Source organism: Rutidosis leptorrhynchoides, chromosome 11, assembly GCF_046630445.1.
Source record: "Rutidosis leptorrhynchoides isolate AG116_Rl617_1_P2 chromosome 11, CSIRO_AGI_Rlap_v1, whole genome shotgun sequence".
Classification (NCBI taxonomy): domain Eukaryota; kingdom Viridiplantae; phylum Streptophyta; class Magnoliopsida; order Asterales; family Asteraceae; genus Rutidosis; species Rutidosis leptorrhynchoides.
In genome coordinates, this window is record NC_092343.1 from 60,866,199 (window position 1) to 60,885,427 (window position 19,229).

The following is a 19,229-nucleotide window of genomic DNA, read 5'->3' on the forward strand; positions in this document are numbered from 1 at the left end:
GAGAACATTAAGGTTCCAAGACTTTAAGAAAGTAAATGAATATAGCTCAGCTCTGTATAATACATGTTCACAACTTAAATTCTGTGGACATGAAATAAGTGATGCAGACATGATGGAGAAAACTTTCTCCACAATGAATGCTGCAAACATCACAGTGCAAAGAAATTTGAGAATGCTAAAGTTCAAAACATATCCTGAACTTAATTCATATCTCTTAGTTGCAGAGCAAAATGATGAGCTATTAATGAAAAATCAGCAATCCCGTCCTACTGGTACACTTGCAATCCCTGAAGCAAATACTGCAAATAATTATAAACAGGGACAAGGACGCGGGCAAGGTCGTGGTTATAATAACCATCACCATCATCATGCCAAAAGCCATAACTATGGTAGAAACCATCCTTATGGTAATGGTAATGGGCGAGGACGTGGTCGTGGTCGTTGCCGTGGTGGTCAAAGAAATAATAATCCACGAAAATATAAATATCAACCACAAAACAAGCCCACTAAACAAGATGTTGAAGAAAATTCTTCTAAAAATTCTGAAGAATCTTGCTACAGATGTGGTAGAATGGGCCACTGGGCTAATACTTGCCGAACATCTAAACATCTTGTTAAGATGTATCAGGATTCGCTGAAAGATAAAGAAAAGGAAGTAAACTTTGTGGATAACGTCGATCCAACAGTCACTGAGAAACCATCTGATTTATATGAAGATTTCTTGAATGTTTAAGTTGTGTGTCTTTCGAAAAATAAACGATTTAATATCGTCTGTCTTTGTCATTATGTTTGCTAAATGTTTCAGTACTATCTATTTGCGTTCAAAATATTGTGTAATATTAATGTACTCACTATTTATTTCTTATATATGAAGTTCAATATGAATTTTGCTGGAATACAACATCAATCAAGTGGTGGAGATCTCTGTATAGCAGACAGTGGAACTACACACACTATACTTAAATCCGAGAAATATTTTATTGATCTAAAACCAACGGAAGGAACTATACATACAATATCAGGACCTGCTAACTTGATAAAAGGGATAGGAAAGGCAAATTTCATACTACCAAATGGTACAAAATTTTTAATAAATGATGCCTTATTTTCTCCCAAGTCAAGCAGAAATTTATTGAGTTTCTCCGACATATACCTTAACGGGTATGATTATCAGTCAGTGACAACAGAAAATGAGAAATATTTAAGTATCACTGACAAGAGTCATGTGGTTGAAAAACTGCCAAGACTTAGTTCTGGATTACATTATACACATATAAATGTACCAGAAATACATATGGTAGTTAACGAAAAATATATTGATCCTGGTGTATTCAGTTTATGGCATAACAGATTAGGCCATCCAGGATCAACAATGATGAAAAGAATTATTGAATGTACTCATGGACATCCACTAAAGGATAGAAAAATCCATCATGATACAATGGTTCCATGTACATCTTGCTCTCTTGGAAAATTGATAACTAGACCCTCACCACTTAAGGTTGAGAAAGAATCACCAATGTTTCTTGAAAGAATTCAAGGTGATATATGTGGACCAATTCATCCACCATGTGGACCATTTAGATATTTCATGGTTCTAATAGACGCATCTAGCAGATGGTCTCATGTTTGTCTGTTATCAAGCCGTAATGTGGCATTTGCAAAATTTCTTGCCCAAATTATTAAATTGAGAGCTCATTTTCCTGATTACACCATTAAAAGGGTGAGACTTGATAATGCTGGTGAATTTACATCTCAAGCATTTAATGACTATTGCATGTCTGTAGGAATTGTTGTTGAACATTCTGTTGCTCATGTGCATACACAAAATGGTTTAGCCGAGTCATTGATTAAACGTTTACAGTTAATTGCTAGACCATTGATAATGAGAACAAAACTCCCTGTATCTATATGGGGTCATGCAATTTTACATGCTGCTGCATTGATTCGCATCAGACCAAGTGCAAGTCATAAATATTCCCCCCTACAACTTGCTTTTGGTCAAGAGCCAAATATTTCCCATCTTAAAACATTTGGTTGTGCAGTGTATGTTCCAATTGCGACACCACAACGCACAAAAATGGGTCCTCAAAGGAGGTTGAGAATATATGTTGGATATGAAACATCTTCAATATTAAGGTATATTGAACCTATGACAGGTGACGTTTTTACAGCACGTTTTGCTGATTGTCATTTTAATGAAACATTGTTCCCTAGATTAGGGGGAGAAATGAAAAATAAAGAAAATGATGTTTCATGGTGTGAACCTCAATTAAAGTATCTTGATCCTCGCATAAAAGAATGCGAGACAGAAGTTCAAAAGATAATGCATATACAAGAACTTGCAAATCAATTGCCTGATGCATTTACAGATACAAAAACGGTGACAAAATCATATATACCAGCAGTAAATACTCCAGCTCGAATTGAAATTCCAAAAGCTGGCAATAACGTCACTCATGAATCTTTGCCACGTCAGAAACGTGGAAGACCAATTGGTTCAAAGGATAAAAATCCTCGAAAAAGAAAATCAGCTGATAATGAAGTAAAAGAAAGTGTTCAAGAAGAACCACAAATCAGTACTCCTACTGCAGAGGAGATTGATGATGTCAATACAGAAATTGCAATCAATTATGCATATTCAAAAATATTATGGAACCGAAATGAAATGAAAAATCTTGATGAGAAATTTTCATTTAATGTTGCATATGACATCATGAATAATGATGATGATCCAGAACCAACATCTATGGTTGAATGTCAAAATAGACATGATTGGGCTCAATGGAAAGAAGCAATACGAGCTGAATTAGAATCACTCAATAAAAGAAAAGTTTTCGGATCCATCATTCTCACTCCTAAAGATGTGAAACCTGTAGGATACAGATGGATTTTTGTCCGAAAAAAAAATGAGAAAAATGAAGTTACAAGGTATAAAGCTAGACTTGTAGCTCAAGGTTTTTCTCAAAGACCGGGAATTGATTATGAAGAAACTTATTCCCCTGTTATGGATGCAATTACTTTTAGGTACTTAATCAGTCTGGCAGTTTCTAAAAATTTAGAAATGCATCTCATGGATGTTGTGACTGCTTACCTATATGGATCACTTGATAGTGATATATATATGAAGATACCTGAAGGATTTAAGGTACCAGAAGCATCAAATGCAAAACCCAAAGAAATGTATTCGATTAAATTACAAAGATCTTTATATGGGTTAAAACAATCGGGACGTATGTGGTATAACCGATTAAGTGATTACTTGATAAGCAAAGGGTATACAAATAACCTTACTTGCCCTTGTGTTTTCATTAAGAAAACAACATCCGGATATGTGATCATAGCTGTTTATGTTGATGATCTTAACATCATAGGTACAAATAAAGAGATCTATGAAGCCATTCAACTTCTAAAGAAAGAATTTGAAATGAAAGATCTCGGAAAAACCAAGTATTGCCTTGGTTTACAAATTGAGCATATGCCTAATGGTTTACTTGTACATCAAACAACATATACTGAAAAGATTTTGAAACGTTTCAATATGGACAAGGCAAAACCATTAAGTACTCCTATGGTTGTTAGATCACTTAATGTTGAAACTGATCCATTTCGTCCATGTGAAGATCATGAAGATATTCTTGGACCAGAAGTACCATATCTTAGTGCAATTGGAGCTCTTATGTATCTTACAAATTGTACAAGACCTGACATTTCTTTTGCAGTTAATTTGTTGGCAAGGTTCAGCTCTGCTCCTACCAAAAGACACTGGAATGGGATCAAACACATATTTCGATACCTTCGAGGAACTACTGATTTAGGATTATTTTATTCTAACGAATCAAAACAAGATTTGGTTGGTTATGCTGATGCAGGTTATTTATCTGATCCACATAAAGCTAAATCTCAAACTGGATATGTATTCCTAAATGGAGGTACTGCAATATCATGGCGTTCTCAAAAACAAACACTTGTTGCTACATCATCAAATCATGCCGAAGTGATTGCATTACATGAAGCTACTCGGGAATGTTTTTGGTTGAGATCAATGACACAAATCATTACTGATTCTTGTGGACTAGAACGCGATAAAAGTCCAACAATTATCTATGAAGATAATGCAGCTTGCATAGCACAGATGAAAGAAGGGTATATCAAAAGTGACCGAACCAAACACATACCTCCTAGATTCTTCTCATACACTCAAAATCTCATTAAGGACAACGAGATTGAAATGAGATATGTTCAATCCAGCAAAAACTCTGCTGATCTTTTCACGAAAGCACTTCCAACTGCTATTTTCAGAACACACGTTCATAACATTGGCATGAGACATGTTCAAAAGATGTAACAACCGAAGCGATGTCTACTTGAGGGGGAGTCAACTCCATGCTGCACTCTTTTTCCCTTAGCTAAAGTTTTTTCCACTGGGTTTTCTTTAGCAAGGTTTTTAACGAGGCAGTAACTTACAGTTGATCTTCAACAAACAAAATTGCTATCCAAGGGGGAGTGTTATAATATATAAATATATATATATAAATGGATAGTCAATTATTGATACACAAAAGTAATATTATTGTATTACCTAAACTTGTGATATTTTTGCTATAAATAGCCATGAATGCAAGCATTAAACTTGCACCATTTCTCACACTTACAAAGTGTTTCTTTCTTTCTCTCCATTATCATCTTTGTTCTTACACTTCATTATTAGTATTCTAAATCAAGAATCAAATCACTAAAGGTAGTTATAAGCCTACTGAATTATAACATCAAGAATCAAACCACTAAAGGTAGTTATAAGCCTACTGAATTATAACAGAATAAAGGAATATTAAATTTTAATTCATAAATCTTGTATTTTTTATTCTTGACAACTTGTCCTCCATTATGCGAACTTATGACTCTTAGACAAAGATGTCTTTGAATACAACAACAATACACAATCTCGTACATTCAAAGTATGAGAGATGTGAAATGTAGACCATCATTCCCCTACTCTAAAAATAAAAAATAAGTTGTTTCTTTAACCACAAGTCGTAAAAGAATTCTCCATACACACGAAGAGAAAGTCATCTTTCTCTCTACTTCAGAGTAGAGAGATTACTTCTGTAAAAAACTTCGGCTTAAAAAGTATGTGTATATATATATATATATATATATATATATATATATATATATATATATATGGTAATAAAAATAAATAGATAAACAAATATAAAGGATAATAAAAATAAAATAAAGATGAAAATAAAGCTAAACATGACACGTCATGAAAATGGTGGAATCAAATTTTCATGGGTTTTAAAAACTATCATGCAATTTAATTTAGGTTCTAAGTGGTCGTTAAGTCGCCAATAAATCAAATCGACGCTTATTGGTGCCTCAATTAATAGAGCCAAAATGCATTGAAAACAGATACCCGAAAGGCGTGTCATGTGGAAGTTGTTGCGCAATCAAAGAGCCAACCACCCATAACAAACCAAACACCGCTCATGCACATTTACGGTAGACATCCCCGAAACCACACAACTTAAAGTCAAAATAAAAAAACGACAAACTTGAATGTCTTCGAGGCCTCGTTTCGAAAAATATTTGGGACAAACCGCCTACGGCTGTTTGCCAACGGATAGATTTCGAAAAGATACACACTTTCAATAAAATCGGTGACTAAATCGTAGCTACGATCAAAAATAAGTTCATTCAAAGTTCTTGCACAACAAGCACCAAACACCAAGTTCCATGCACCAACACCATGCACCATGAACCAAGCACCACGCATGGTGCGTGTTGCATGGTTTTTGGGATGTCAAGTTGAATATCTCATAAACACGCATCACGCACGGGTTTGCACGCATTATGCGTGGTGCGTGATGCGTGGACAAGAGACATATCTTGCAATTTCGATTTTTTAAGGTATATTGTTAAAAGTTTTCGAAAATAAAGGTATTTTTGAAAAATATCTATTGAAGTATAGCTGCTGGCTCTTTAAAAAACTTGTTATTGGACTACAATGAAAATACAAATTCACGTGACTATGGGCCTTGCAGGGCCGCATTAATACGGATACGTTTCATAAAAACTTCAAATTTTCAATTGAAAGGTTTGGGGGTAAATATTTGATGAATAAAAAAGAAGAGGGAAAATTGACCGCCAAATAGCAAACAAATTACACTTTCAGTCCTCATAAAAAAACACACAGTACACACTTTTACACACACACACACCCTCTCACACATACAATTTCACTCCCGTTCATCTGTAATTTCAGTTTTATCAGGTTTGTGTTTATTTTAATTTATTTAAATTAAATATGTTATGTTATTAGTATACTTAGGTCAAAATAGTTAACTCTAATCCTACACAACTATTTTTTAATGATATTTTACTGTTGATTGTAATGAATTGATTTGCGTAGGTCGTGAAAAATGGCGGGAAAAGGTGGAAAGGGTTTGTTGGCCGGAAAAACTACGGCGGCGGCGGCTGCTGCTGCTAATAAGGACAAAGACAAAAAGAGACCTACTTCTCGTTCATCTCGTGCTGGTCTTCAGGTTTATAATAAATGTTATTTATGATTATGATTTATATATTACTTATTTATTTTATCTAACTATAAAATAATTCAAACCCTAAGTCCCTAACCTACGATATACTTTACTAGATCATATACAGTAACAGTTTTACTTGCTCGTGATCACTAGTAAATTGGAATCAAGATAACATCTATAAACATATTAGTTTTAGCTGTTGTTCCATAGAATAGAAGGTAAAATTACTTGCAAGCTGATTCAATTATCATTTAATTTGAGGCCTGACATTTTTTGTTTTTGTGTAGAAATTTTCTATTTTTATTTAATGTAATGTGTTATGTTTAATGTTTGATTATTGTGTAAGTTGATGTTATTTTGTGTAGTATTATGCTAGTTAGTAGGCTTATTTTAAAACTGTTTATGTGATAATTGGTTACTTTAAATGTACTGATGATACATCAAATGTGTAATATCTGAAAGAAGGTAGAAAAGGATTGTGTTAACTGAAATGTAAAATTTAAGTTGCTCAACTTCACTAAAGAATTATGCAGATTTTGTTGTGAGTGACAGAATTATTTTATTTGACAAATTTATGTGATTAACTACTTGTATGCTAACTAGGGGCGGACCTATGTAGGGGCAATAGATTTTCAATCTTTAGTGCAAAATTTTTTGGTTTTTCAATTTTGCCCCCGGTGGATTTTTTTTTTGCCTCAAATCCTTCATATTTTGCCCCAAAACTTTCGTATTTTGTCCAAAAATCTTCAAATTTTGCTCAAAAAACTCTATATTTTGTCCCAAAACCTTCATGTTTTGCCAAAAAAAAAAATCCCTACATTTTAAAAAAAAAATTCACCCCCGGTGAAAAAAATTTCTAGGTCCGCCACTGATGCTAACTTACTAAGATTGCTGTTTGGGAATAAGCAATATTTTACAAGGATACTAAATAGATGACGATTATCATTTTGTATATAGAGGTCATGCTTTGTGCAATGTAGGAAGAAGTTTAGACACCATAAGATAATTTGTCAAATATGTAAACAATAAGGGTTTGTTAAATACTTAAATCAAAGGAAAATTCATCAAAAAGTTGATGTTTTAGTAGTCATTGAGTTATTTGCTGTTCATCAAATTAAGTACGCTTTTAATTGTATTTATTTATTATTGTTTTTGTAATATTTCCAATTTCAGTTTCCAGTTGGGAGAATCCACCGTCATCTCAAGACAAGAACATCTGCCCATGGACGAGTTGGTGCAACCGCTGCAGTTTACTCAGCAGCCATACTCGAATACCTAACAGCCGAGGTGCTTGAGTTAGCCGGTAACGCTAGCAAAGATTTGAAAGTGAAGAGGATCACGCCACGTCACTTGCAGCTTGCTATTCGTGGTGATGAAGAACTTGACACACTAATCAAAGGTACCATTGCTGGTGGTGGTGTTATTCCTCATATTCACAAGTCTCTCATCAACAAAACTACAAAAGAATGAGCCAATCTGATCACCTGATTTAAAATGTTACTTGTCATATTTCATGGTTAGTAGTTTAAAACAATGGCTTGATTTAAATTTGACTGTAGTATGTATGTTTGTATGAAAGATTTATGTAGTGGTTATATTGGGTTTTAACTGTTAAGTTGTATGGATCTTTTTCTGTCTTCTGGTAACTGTTGGTTACCTTAATGTTATGAAGTTGTTGGCTTGATAATTTAGTATGCCTTTGTAAGAGTGCTCCCAATCAAGACATTACTTCTTCCAGGACTAACCAATCATTCAGCGCCACATCAGCACCTCCATCCCACTTCCTTCCCAGGACTAAATACTTGTAACGACCCGTCAAAATCGCTATTGACGCGGCACGTTAATCATTGATTCCACAGTGAGGTTTTGACCTCTATATGATACGTTTTGATAAAATATTGCATTCATTAAAATAAGTGACTTTCTAAACATAGAAAGTTATAAACATGTGGGCAAGTGCTTAGGTATAAGCAAAATCCCGAAATACATAAGTCTTTAATTTACAGGTTGACATCACAGTCCAATTATTTATTACACAACGCAGTTTTATTTTGAATGCAATAAACTTTGTACAAAGCATGAGAGACTCCATGCAGGCAACAAGCACATCACAGCGGAAGCATTCTAAGGACCTGAGAATAAAACATGCTAAAAAGTCAACACGAATGTTGGTGAGTTATAGGTTTAATTGCTCGAGTCATAAACATATATAAAGATAGACCACAAGATTTCATCAAAAGTTTATCAATAGATTCTACGTAACAGAGCACCCTGGTAACTAAACTTAACGCTATAGTGATAATTACCCCATTCGTTTTAATACACGCAAACCAACTTGTCTTAAACTCAAATAACATACGTCCGTTAAAAGGCTAGCGCTCTAGCTCGGACGGGGATGTCAAGCCCTATGGATCCATATACAATTATTCGCGCCCACCAGTCCATATCCTATGTACTGGCAGCTACTAGTTACCAAAGCTAAGGGATTTTCGGTTTAACTCGGTGTAGAATTTAGTATGTACTTGTGTCTTATCGCGTTTAAAATAAATTGCATATATTCTCAGCCCAAAAATATTTAAAGTATTTAAAAAGGGAGACTATAAACTCACAGTTCAATATTGCGATTCAATATTGTAGGCAAATTGCGTAGACGTAATGATGGTAGATGACTGTATGGTTGGCCTTGGATTCAAGAATAATACCCCGAATAATACCTAATATTTCCTTAGCTTAAAGCGGTTTGAAACCCGAATTAAAAACACCCTCGTATATACCTTATTATTATTAAACTTAAATTTAAAATTATAATTATAATATAAATATAAATATTAAGAGAGAAATGTAATAAACATCGTCGAACAAACTGCGTATTTATATTACTTTTCGATTTACTGTAGCTCATGCGATCGCATGAGTTTTCAGTGTTTTTGCCATGCGATCGCATGGCCGCCCTTTCTGTTTTTGTTTGCTAGTTCGTCGACATCAAATAGTGTTTACTGTAGCAAATAGTGTTTTACTGTAGCAAAGTAATGTAGCAAACTCGTTTTCACTGTAGCAATGTAGCAAAATACGGTTTCACTGTAGCAAATAGTGTTTTACTGTAGCAAATTGTGTTTTACTGTAGCAAAGTAATTTTTACTGTAGCAAATAGGGTTTTACTGTAGGAAAGTCATTTTTACTTGTACAAATATATATACATACATATAATTGTTCATGAATCGTCGAGAGTAGTCAAAGGTAATTGTATATATGTAACAGTTCTAAAATTTTGAGACTCAATCTAACAGACTTTGTTTAACGTGTTAAAATAATAAATCGTATAGAGAATTGGTTTAAATAAGTCAAAAAATTTCGGGTCATCACAGTACCTCCCCGTTAAAGAAAATTTCGTCCCGAAATTTTGAGTAGTACCTGTTTCATGAGCGATATCAGTGAACAAATGTGGATACTTTTGCTTCATTTGATCTTCACGTTCCCAAGTAAACTCGGGTCCTCGTCTTGCGTTCCAACGAACTCTAACTATCGGTATTTTGCTTTGTTTTAATTGTTTGACCTCACGGTCCATGATTTCAACAGGTTCTTCGACAAAATGGACTTTATCATTAATTCGTATTTCGTCAAGAGGAATTACGACATCCTCTTCAGCTAAACATTTCTTCAAATTTGACACGTGAAATGTGTCGTGAACACTACTAAGTTCTTGCGGTACCTTTAATCGATAAGCAACTGCTCCAATTCTTTCGGTGATTTCAAAGGGTCCTACGTACCTAGGACTTAGCTTTCCTCGTTTACCGAATCGTACAACGCCTTTCCAGGGTGACACTTTCAACATGACTTTGTCGCCCACTTGAAATTCTAGCGGTTTTCTTCTTACATCAGCATAACTCTTTTGGCGACTCATGGCCGTTTTCAATTGCTGTTGTATTTGAATGATCTTTTCGGTGGTTTCGTGAATAATTTCTGGTCCAGTAAGTTGTCTTTCTCCTACTTCACTCCAACAGATAGGAGATCTGCACTTTCTACCGTAAAGTGCTTCAAATGGTGCTGCGTTGATGCTCGTATGATAGCTGTTATTGTATGAAAATTCTGCCAACGGTAAGTGTCGATCCCAACCGGTTCCAAAGTCAATCACGCATGCCCGTAACATGTCTTCCAATGTTTGTATTGTTCTTTCACTTTGACCATCTGTCTGTGGGTGATAAGCGGTGCTCATATCTAATCGAGTTCCCAATGCTTTTTGTAATGATTGCCAAAAACGTGATGTGAATCGGGTGTCGCGATCAGATATGATAGAGATGGGTACACCATGCCTGGAAACTACTTCCTTCAAATATAGGCGTGCTAATTTCTCCATACTGTCTGTCTCCTTTATTGGTAGAAAGTGAGCTGATTTAGTTAGACGATCCACTATCACCCAAATAGTATCATGACTACTTGCAGTCCTTGGCAATTTCGTAATGAAATTCATGGTTATTCTTTCCCATTTCCACTACGGAATTTCTGGTTGTTGCAGTAATCCTGACGGCTTTTGGTGCTCAGCTTTGACCTTTGCACACGTTAAACATTTGCTTACATAAGTAGCAATTTCTGTTTTCATATTAGGCCACCAATAAAACTTCTTGAGATCGTGGTACATTTTTCCGTTTCCTGGGTGAATTGAGTACCTCGTTTTGTGTGCTTCATCCAGTACTAGTTGCCTTAAGTTACCATGTTTTGGTACCCATATCCTACCAGCAAAATACAGGGTTCCATCGGCTTTTTCTTCAAGTTGTTTTTCTAACCCTTTGCTCATTTCACCTTTTTCGTTTTCTTCTTTTAAAGCTTCTAACTGTGCTGCTTGAATTTGCTTTGTGAGATCAGTACGAATTGTAATATTCAAAGCTCGGACCCTAAGAGGTTTTACTCTTTCTTTTCGACTTAGGGCATCAGCTACAACATTAGCCTTTCCGGGGTGGTAACGGATTTCACAATCGTAATCGTTTAACAACTCTACCCAGCGACGTTGCCTCATATTGAGTTGTTTTTGATCAAAAATATGCTGAAGACTTTTATGGTCGGTGTACACTGTACACTTGGTGCCATATAGATAGTGTCTCCATATTTTGAGTGCAAAAACTACTGCTCCAAGTTCTAAATCGTGCGTCGTATAGTTCTTTTCATGAATTTTTAGTTGTCGTGAGGCATATGCGATGACTTTTGTGCGTTGCATTAATACACATCCTAAACCTTGGCGTGAAGCATCACAATAGATCACGAAATCATCATTTCCTTCCGGTAATGACAAAATGGGTGCAGACGTTAACTTCTTCTTTAATAACTGGAATGAGGATTCCTGTTCTGTGGACCAATCATACTTCTTTCCCTTTTGAGTCAATGCAGTTAAGGGTTTGGCGATTCTAGAGAAATCTTGAATGAATCTTCGGTAGTAACCAGCAAGACCTAAGAATTGGCGAATTTGTGTTGGAGTCTTAGGGGTTTCCCGTTTACTAATGGCTTCGATCTTGGCGGGGTCAACTTTAATTCCATGTTTACTGACAACATGGCCCAAAAATTGTACTTCTTGTAACCAGAAATCACACTTCGAAAATTTTGCGTACAATTCTTCTTTCTTGAGTATCTCTAGTACCAGTCTTAAGTGTTGCTCATGTTCTTCCTTGTTCTTCGAGTAAATCAATATGTCGTCGATAAAAACAATGACAAATTTGTCTAAATACGGTCTACAGATGCGATTCATTAGATCCATGAATACTGCTGGAGCATTAGTTAATCCAAAAGGCATGACTAGAAACTCATAGTGACCGTAACGGGTTCTGAACGCGGTTTTAGGAACATCTTCTTCCTTCACTCTCAGTTGATGATATCCGGAGCGTAGATCAATCTTAGAATAAACACTTGATCCTTGCAATTGATCAAACAAATCATCAATCCTCGGTAATGGGTACCGATTCTTGATCGTTAATTTGTTTAATTCTCTGTAATCTATGCACATTCTCATAGATCCATCCTTCTTCTTGACGAACAGAATAGGAGCACCCCAAGGTGAAAAACTAGGACGAATAAATCCACGGTCCGATAATTCTTGCAACTGGTCTTGTAATTCTTGCATTTCTGAAGGTGCAAGTCTATATGGAGATCGGGCTACAGGTGCAGCTCCTGGTATGAGATCAATCTGGAATTCTACACATCTGTGTGGAGGTAGCCCCGGTAATTCTTCTGGAAATACTCCGGGATATTCTCTTACAACCGGCATGTCATTAATGCTTCTTTCTTCCGTATCGATCTTCTTTACATGTGCCAGAATAGCATAACAACCTTTTCTTATAAGTTTCTGGGCCTTCATACAGCTGATAAAGTTCAGCTTTGAGTTGCTCTTCTCCCCATAAATCATTAATGACGTTTCATCCTTACGAGGGATGCGGATTGCTTTCTCAGCGCAAACAACTTCCGCTCTTGTTTTGGACATCCAGTCCATGCCAACGATTACGTCAAAACTTCCTAATTCTACGGGTATCAAATCGATTTTGAAGGTTTCACCAGCGAGATTCATTTCGCAACCATGGCAAATTTTATCGGCTTTTATCAGTTTACCATTAGCTAATTCAATAGTATATTTATCGTCTAGAGGTAATGATGCACATTTTAGTTTAAAACTAAAGTCTTTACACATATAACTTCTATCAGCACCCGTATCAAATATAATAGAAGCTAGTTGATTATTAACGGTAAACGTACCCGTGACAAGATTAGGATCCTCACGTGCTTTACTGGCACTAACATTAAATGCCCTCCCTCATGCGGGTTCTTTGTTCTTCTCCTTATCAGGGCATTGATTTATAAAGTGACCAGACTTCCCGCATCCATAACATTTCTTGACATCGGTCAATTTTGTCTTTACTTCAGAAACGGTGGCATAACAATCTTTCGCCACATGTCCTTTCTTGTTGCACTTATCACAGACCACTTGGCAATAGCCTGCATGATGTGTGTAACACCTTTTGCAGAACGGATGAGGTCCCTTATAGTTAGGACTTGCAGTTGCCCCATCTTGTTTACCTTTAAAAGTTTCTTGTTTCTTCAGGTGAGTACTTTTGCCCTTATAGTCTTCCCATTTCCTCTTTCCTTCAGTTGTCTTGACTTCGGTAATTGGTGCCTTAATCGAACTCTCTGTGATCTGGTCCATGAGTTGGTGTGCCATTGTCATGGCTTCCTGCATCGTATTCGGTTTGGACGATGTAACATTTCCTTTGATATTGATAGATAAACCGTCAATATACATTTCTATCTTTCGTTTCTCGTTTGGCACCAATTCGGGACACAACAAGGCTAGTTCCATGAAATGCTTTTCATAGTTATTGAGATTCGCGCCGATAACCTTCAGATTACGTAACTCAGATTCCATTTTTCTGATCTCGTTTCGAGGACAGTACTCCTCGATTAGCATCTTTTTCAGTTCTTCCCAAGAGATATCATATGCCGTATCTATTCCTTCTGCTTTAGCATAATTGTTCCACCAAGTAAGTGCACCGTCTTGCAACGTACACGAAGCATACTTTGACTTGTCTCCGTTCGCACAATTACTGATTTTGAAAACGGACTCCATCTTTTCAAACCATCGGGTTAGACCGACTGGTCCCTCGGTTCCACTAAACGTCTGTGGTTTGCATCCTTGAAAAGTTTTGTATGAGCATCCGTTTCGTGAGTTTGTGTTTACGGCTGCTGCTTTGGCTGCTGCTTCGGCTGTTGCTTTTGCTGCCTCGGCTGCAGCAATTCTTTCATTCACACGTTTCTCGACTAGTTGCTCAAACTCAGCATCCGACATTTGAGACATGTTTCTTCAATAAACACAACAGATATAATTTAATCATATAGAATATTATAGGTAAAATGAGTTGTCAATAGTTAATCGTAGCATATTAATAATATGAACCGATTATTATAAAAGCCTTTTCTTCTTATTAGCATTTTATAATTATTTCTAGGGTATTACCTACCCGTAAAGTTCATTCATAATAGCTAGTACAAGGAATTAACTACTAAAATCCTAATAATATTCCACTATGAAAAATTATAGCGAGTTACTACATTATTATGTAATAATAATAATAAGAAGTAGTAATAATACAAATAATCATTCCATGCATTTATTATTAATAAACCAAAATAATACAATACCATACAATACTGATATTTTACATATGCTTATTTTACATAACAAGATAGAGTAGCACACATAAGCAATAGAATAACGCATGGAAGATTTATGGTTGCGAGGTCGTTTATTCAGAACTATCAGAAACTTCTTCCCATTTGGTTCTCTCTGCCAATTGTTTGTGTGCACATGGTCCGACAGACATTCTGGCAGTGTTTTTTATTTTTAGTTGGGGTTTTGAGGTACCCGTTGCCTCAGTGGGTTTAATACAATAAGGGTGGTTACGGATCGAATGGTCATGTTCCTTTTTAATAATTAAGGACATTTTATTATTGTGGTTGTTTTTATTATCCATAGCAAGTTGGAATTTCTCCTTAGTGATCTCTTTTATTTCATTAGCGAAATCCTCCTCCTTACTGATCTCTTCTGATGACGAACTGTCTGAGTCATGTGTAGGAGAATATGATGACGAACTGCAAGAATATGTACCGGTGGTCATGAACCGAAATCTGCCAGGCGTAATCGGCACAACCCGCCCGTCGGCGGTATATCTGGACCAATGTCCATATTTGTTTAGAAATGGACGATCCTCGTTTACTCCAGGGATCATGGGTCCATGCCAACGATACTGTGGCTCCGGAAAACTAAAGCTGGGTGGAGCTGGAACCTCCTCTGGGTTTACCGGGAGTTGAGATTCCCCGGCTAACACAATTTCTTCTTTAATAGGTATTGGAACGCCATTTTCAGTTGTGGATAGAAAAGATTCAGTGTCCGATTCCGAGTCGTACAAAATGATATGATTAGAAGAAGTCATCTATCACATAATTGAAACAACAATTACGTTAGCATATAAATATATTACATATAATGTTTTTGACCAAATGATAAGCAAAAATCAGTAAAAACAAATATGGTCATAGTCCAGACTCACTAATGTATCCTAACAATTACCAGTTAAACACACTAATGTAATTTCTGGTTCCCTATGACCTCAAGCTCGGATACCAACTGTAACGACCCGTCAAAATCGCTATTGACGCGGCACGTTAATCATTGATTCCACAGTGAGGTTTTGACCTCTATATGATACGTTTTGATAAAATATTGCATTCATTAAAATAAGTGACTTTCTAAACATAGAAAGTTATAAACATGTGGGCAAGTGCTTAGGTATAAGCAAAACCCCGAAATACATAAGTCTTTAATTTACAGGTTGACATCACAGTCCAATTATTTATTACACAACGCAGTTTTATTTTGAATGCAATAAACTTTGTACAAAGCATGAGAGACTCCATGCAGGCAACAAGCACATCACAGCGGAAGCATTCTAAGGACCTGAGAATAAAACATGCTAAAAAGTCAACACGAATGTTGGTGAGTTATAGGTTTAATTGCTCGAGTCATAAACATATATAAAGATAGACCACAAGATTTCATCAAAAGTTTATCAATAGATTCTACGTAACAGAGCACCCTGGTAACTAAACTTAACGCTATAGTGATAATTACCCCATTCGTTTTAATACACGCAAACCAACGTGTCTTAAACTCAAATAACATACGTCCGTTAAAAGGCTAGCGCTCTAGCTCGGACGGGGATGTCAAGCCCTATGGATCCATATACAATTATTCGCGCCCACCAGTCCATATCCTATGTACTGGCAGCTACTAGTTACCAAAGCTAAGGGATTTTCGGTTTAACTCAGTGTAGAATTTAGTATGTACTTGTGTCTTATCGCGTTTAAAATAAATTGCATATATTCTCAGCCCAAAAATATTTAAAGTATTTAAAAAGGGAGACTATAAACTCACAGTTCAATATTGCGATTCAATATTGCGTAGACGTAATGATGGTAGATGACTGTATGGTTGGCCTTGGATTCAAGAATAATACCCCGAATAATACCTAATATTTCCTTAGCTTAAAGCGGTTTGAAACCCGAATTAAAAACACCCTCGTATATACCTTATTATTATTAAACTTAAATTTAAAATTATAATTATAATATAAATATAAATATTAAGAGAGAAATGTAATAAACATCGTCGAACAAACTGCGTATTTATATTACTTTTCGATTTACTGTAGCTCATGCGATCGCATGAGTTTTCAGTGTTTTTGCCATGCGATCGCATGGCCGCCCTTTCTGTTTTTGTTTGCTAGTTCGTCGACATCAAATAGTGTTTACTGTAGCAAATAGTGTTTTACTGTAGCAAATAGTGTTTTACTGTAGCAAAGTAATGTAGCAAACTCGTTTTCACTGTAGCAATGTAGCAAAATACGGTTTCACTGTAGCAAATAGTGTTTTACTGTAGCAAATTGTGTTTTACTGTAGCAAAGTAATTTTTACTGTAGCAAATAGGGTTTTACTGTAGGAAAGTCGTTTTTACTTGTACATATATATATACATACATATAATTGTTCATGAATCGTCGAGAGTAGTCAAAGGTAATTGTATATATGTAACAGTTCTAAAATTTTGAGACTCAATCTAACAGACTTTGTTTAACGTGTTAAAATAATAAATCGTATAGAGAATTGGTTTAAATAAGTCAAAAATTTTCGGGTCATCACAATACTCCCAACAATGACACTCATTCCTCACCCGCTATATTAATTAATTAATCAATTGTACAAGACCACTAGCAAAAAGTACCACAAAATTAAGCTTCTACCGTCCTCAAATATGCTCAAACTGGACGAAATCGAAGCAGATGGAGCTGGGCGGAGTGCTGGGCTGAACCTGGGCGGCCTCCGTGCCATCGGCGCCCAGGCTGGACGGCCCCTGGGCGGAGGACCTGGGCGAACCGTTGGGACCTGCCTAATAATTTGTTGATATTGCTTGATATATTTTGGGCTGTAGTTTCTTGATAATTTTACAGTTGATACAAAACTATTTGATAATGAACAAAGTTAATATCTTTCAAATCATAAGGTGTGAATGTTTTGTTGGTTAAAGGGTCCGATTACATTAAATAAGTTCATTGTACCTTTACTCGAAGGTATAGAGACTATTTAGTGTTGTGCTCTCAAAATCCAATTGAGTAAGATAAACATGTAGTAAAGTGCCTCTAGGCATTCAGGCATTTTAAGGTTGTATTACGTCCCATCCTTACAATTGGGATATTAAAGTTAGATAGATATTTATACATCTTTAATATTATGTTTGATAGAACTGAATTATTAAGCATTGAATAGTTCACAATCTAAATAATTCAAAGTTTTTGAATAAAGTTGATTCTGAATAACGATAACTTGTTTGATAATTATTTTAAATGAACAATATAAATGATGTAAAATTACTTTATTATTTTTTCGCATGAATAAAAAAACAATATAGTTATTTTGTAAGTATTCCTGATATAATTTAATTAGAATATTACATAAAATTCATGTTTTTAATGGTTAAGATGGTATTTTAAATCTGGATGATTCTGGACCGAATGCAGAACCATTCAGCACCATTAAATTCACAAGTTATAAACAAACGTGTTGAATTCTGAATGATTTAGCAGTGAACCATCAATTAAGAGGTAATCAAACATATCCTTAAGTCCTAGATTATATTTTTACAGTATATGTCAATCCGTACAATTTACTTCACGGATCACATAAACTACAAGGATACACTGAAGGGTAAAGAATACACATCCAACTTGGGCCAATTTTTTTTGTCACACTTATTCGTAGAATTGGACATTAAGTGCAAATAATAATGGGCCATTCAGGGCCCATGATACTCTCTTGCAAAACTCGATTAATTTTAAAAACGAGAAATAAATACTCCGTAGCGTATAATTAAGAAGTGTTTTTCGAACGAAATATAGCAATTTGTCTTGAAAAATTTACACCAAAAGGCATCGCAAATTGTCTATTACGATTTGCGGATTACTATATCGATAAACAAGTTAAAAAAAAAAAAAATTAAACATCAGTTTGGGATCACTCAACTCATGGGGACTTAACCACCCACGCGTTAATCTTCTGTAGTTGCATAACCTGCCCCCAACTACTGCCCTGGTAGAAACCCGGACCAATCCGAGGACATGGCCGGTAAAACCCCCTCCCCGCTGCCCCCACACTTGTTAATAGATACACAGAATTGAATAAGTGAATTTGTTATTTATATCATCAGCTGAAAGATCACGTTACATAAATAGGAAGTAGACCAAATCTTGCTAAATCTACTGGACTAAATATACGTTAATGGGCCCTTATAGAACACGTGCCTATAAATAATAAATGTAACCTAACTAGCCCATGAAGACTCCATCTAACATCCGCCCGCAGTGGGAGCGGGAGTAGCGCGAATGCTCAAACTGGATCAAAACTCTTTGAAGACTGATGTTGGTAGACCTTTGGTGAAGATATCTGCAAACTGGTAGCGAGACGGAACATGGAGCACGCGAACATGACCCTTAAGGACAAGGTCTCGAACAAAGTGAATGTCTATCTCTATATGTTTGGTGCGCTGGTGCTAGACCGGGTTACCGGACATGTAGACGATTTTGACATTATCGCAATATACAGG

General features: G+C 35.8%; 1 protein-coding gene across 1 annotated transcript; it reads left to right on the forward strand.

Annotated features, from left to right (window-relative positions):
• Positions 1-6,233: 6,233 nt before the first annotated feature.
• Positions 6,234-8,163, forward strand: LOC139877150 (probable histone H2A variant 1). The gene is made up of 3 exons (XM_071864566.1): positions 6,234-6,277; positions 6,416-6,548; positions 7,719-8,163. The coding sequence occupies exons 2-3, from the start codon at positions 6,426-6,428 to the stop codon at positions 8,013-8,015; spliced, it is 420 nt and encodes a 139-aa protein (XP_071720667.1). The 5' UTR covers positions 6,234-6,277; positions 6,416-6,425; the 3' UTR covers positions 8,016-8,163.
• Positions 8,164-19,229: the final 11,066 nt, after the last annotated feature.

Excerpts from the sequence above, each read along its gene's own strand:
- LOC139877150 (XM_071864566.1), top strand. The coding sequence starts at position 6,426 with ATGGCGGGAAAAGGTGGAAAGGGTTTGTTGGCCGGAAAAACTACGGCG. Across the intron at positions 6,549-7,718 it reads CATCTCGTGCTGGTCTTCAG|TTTCCAGTTGGGAGAATCCA; the intron begins GTTTATAATAAA and ends TTCCAATTTCAG.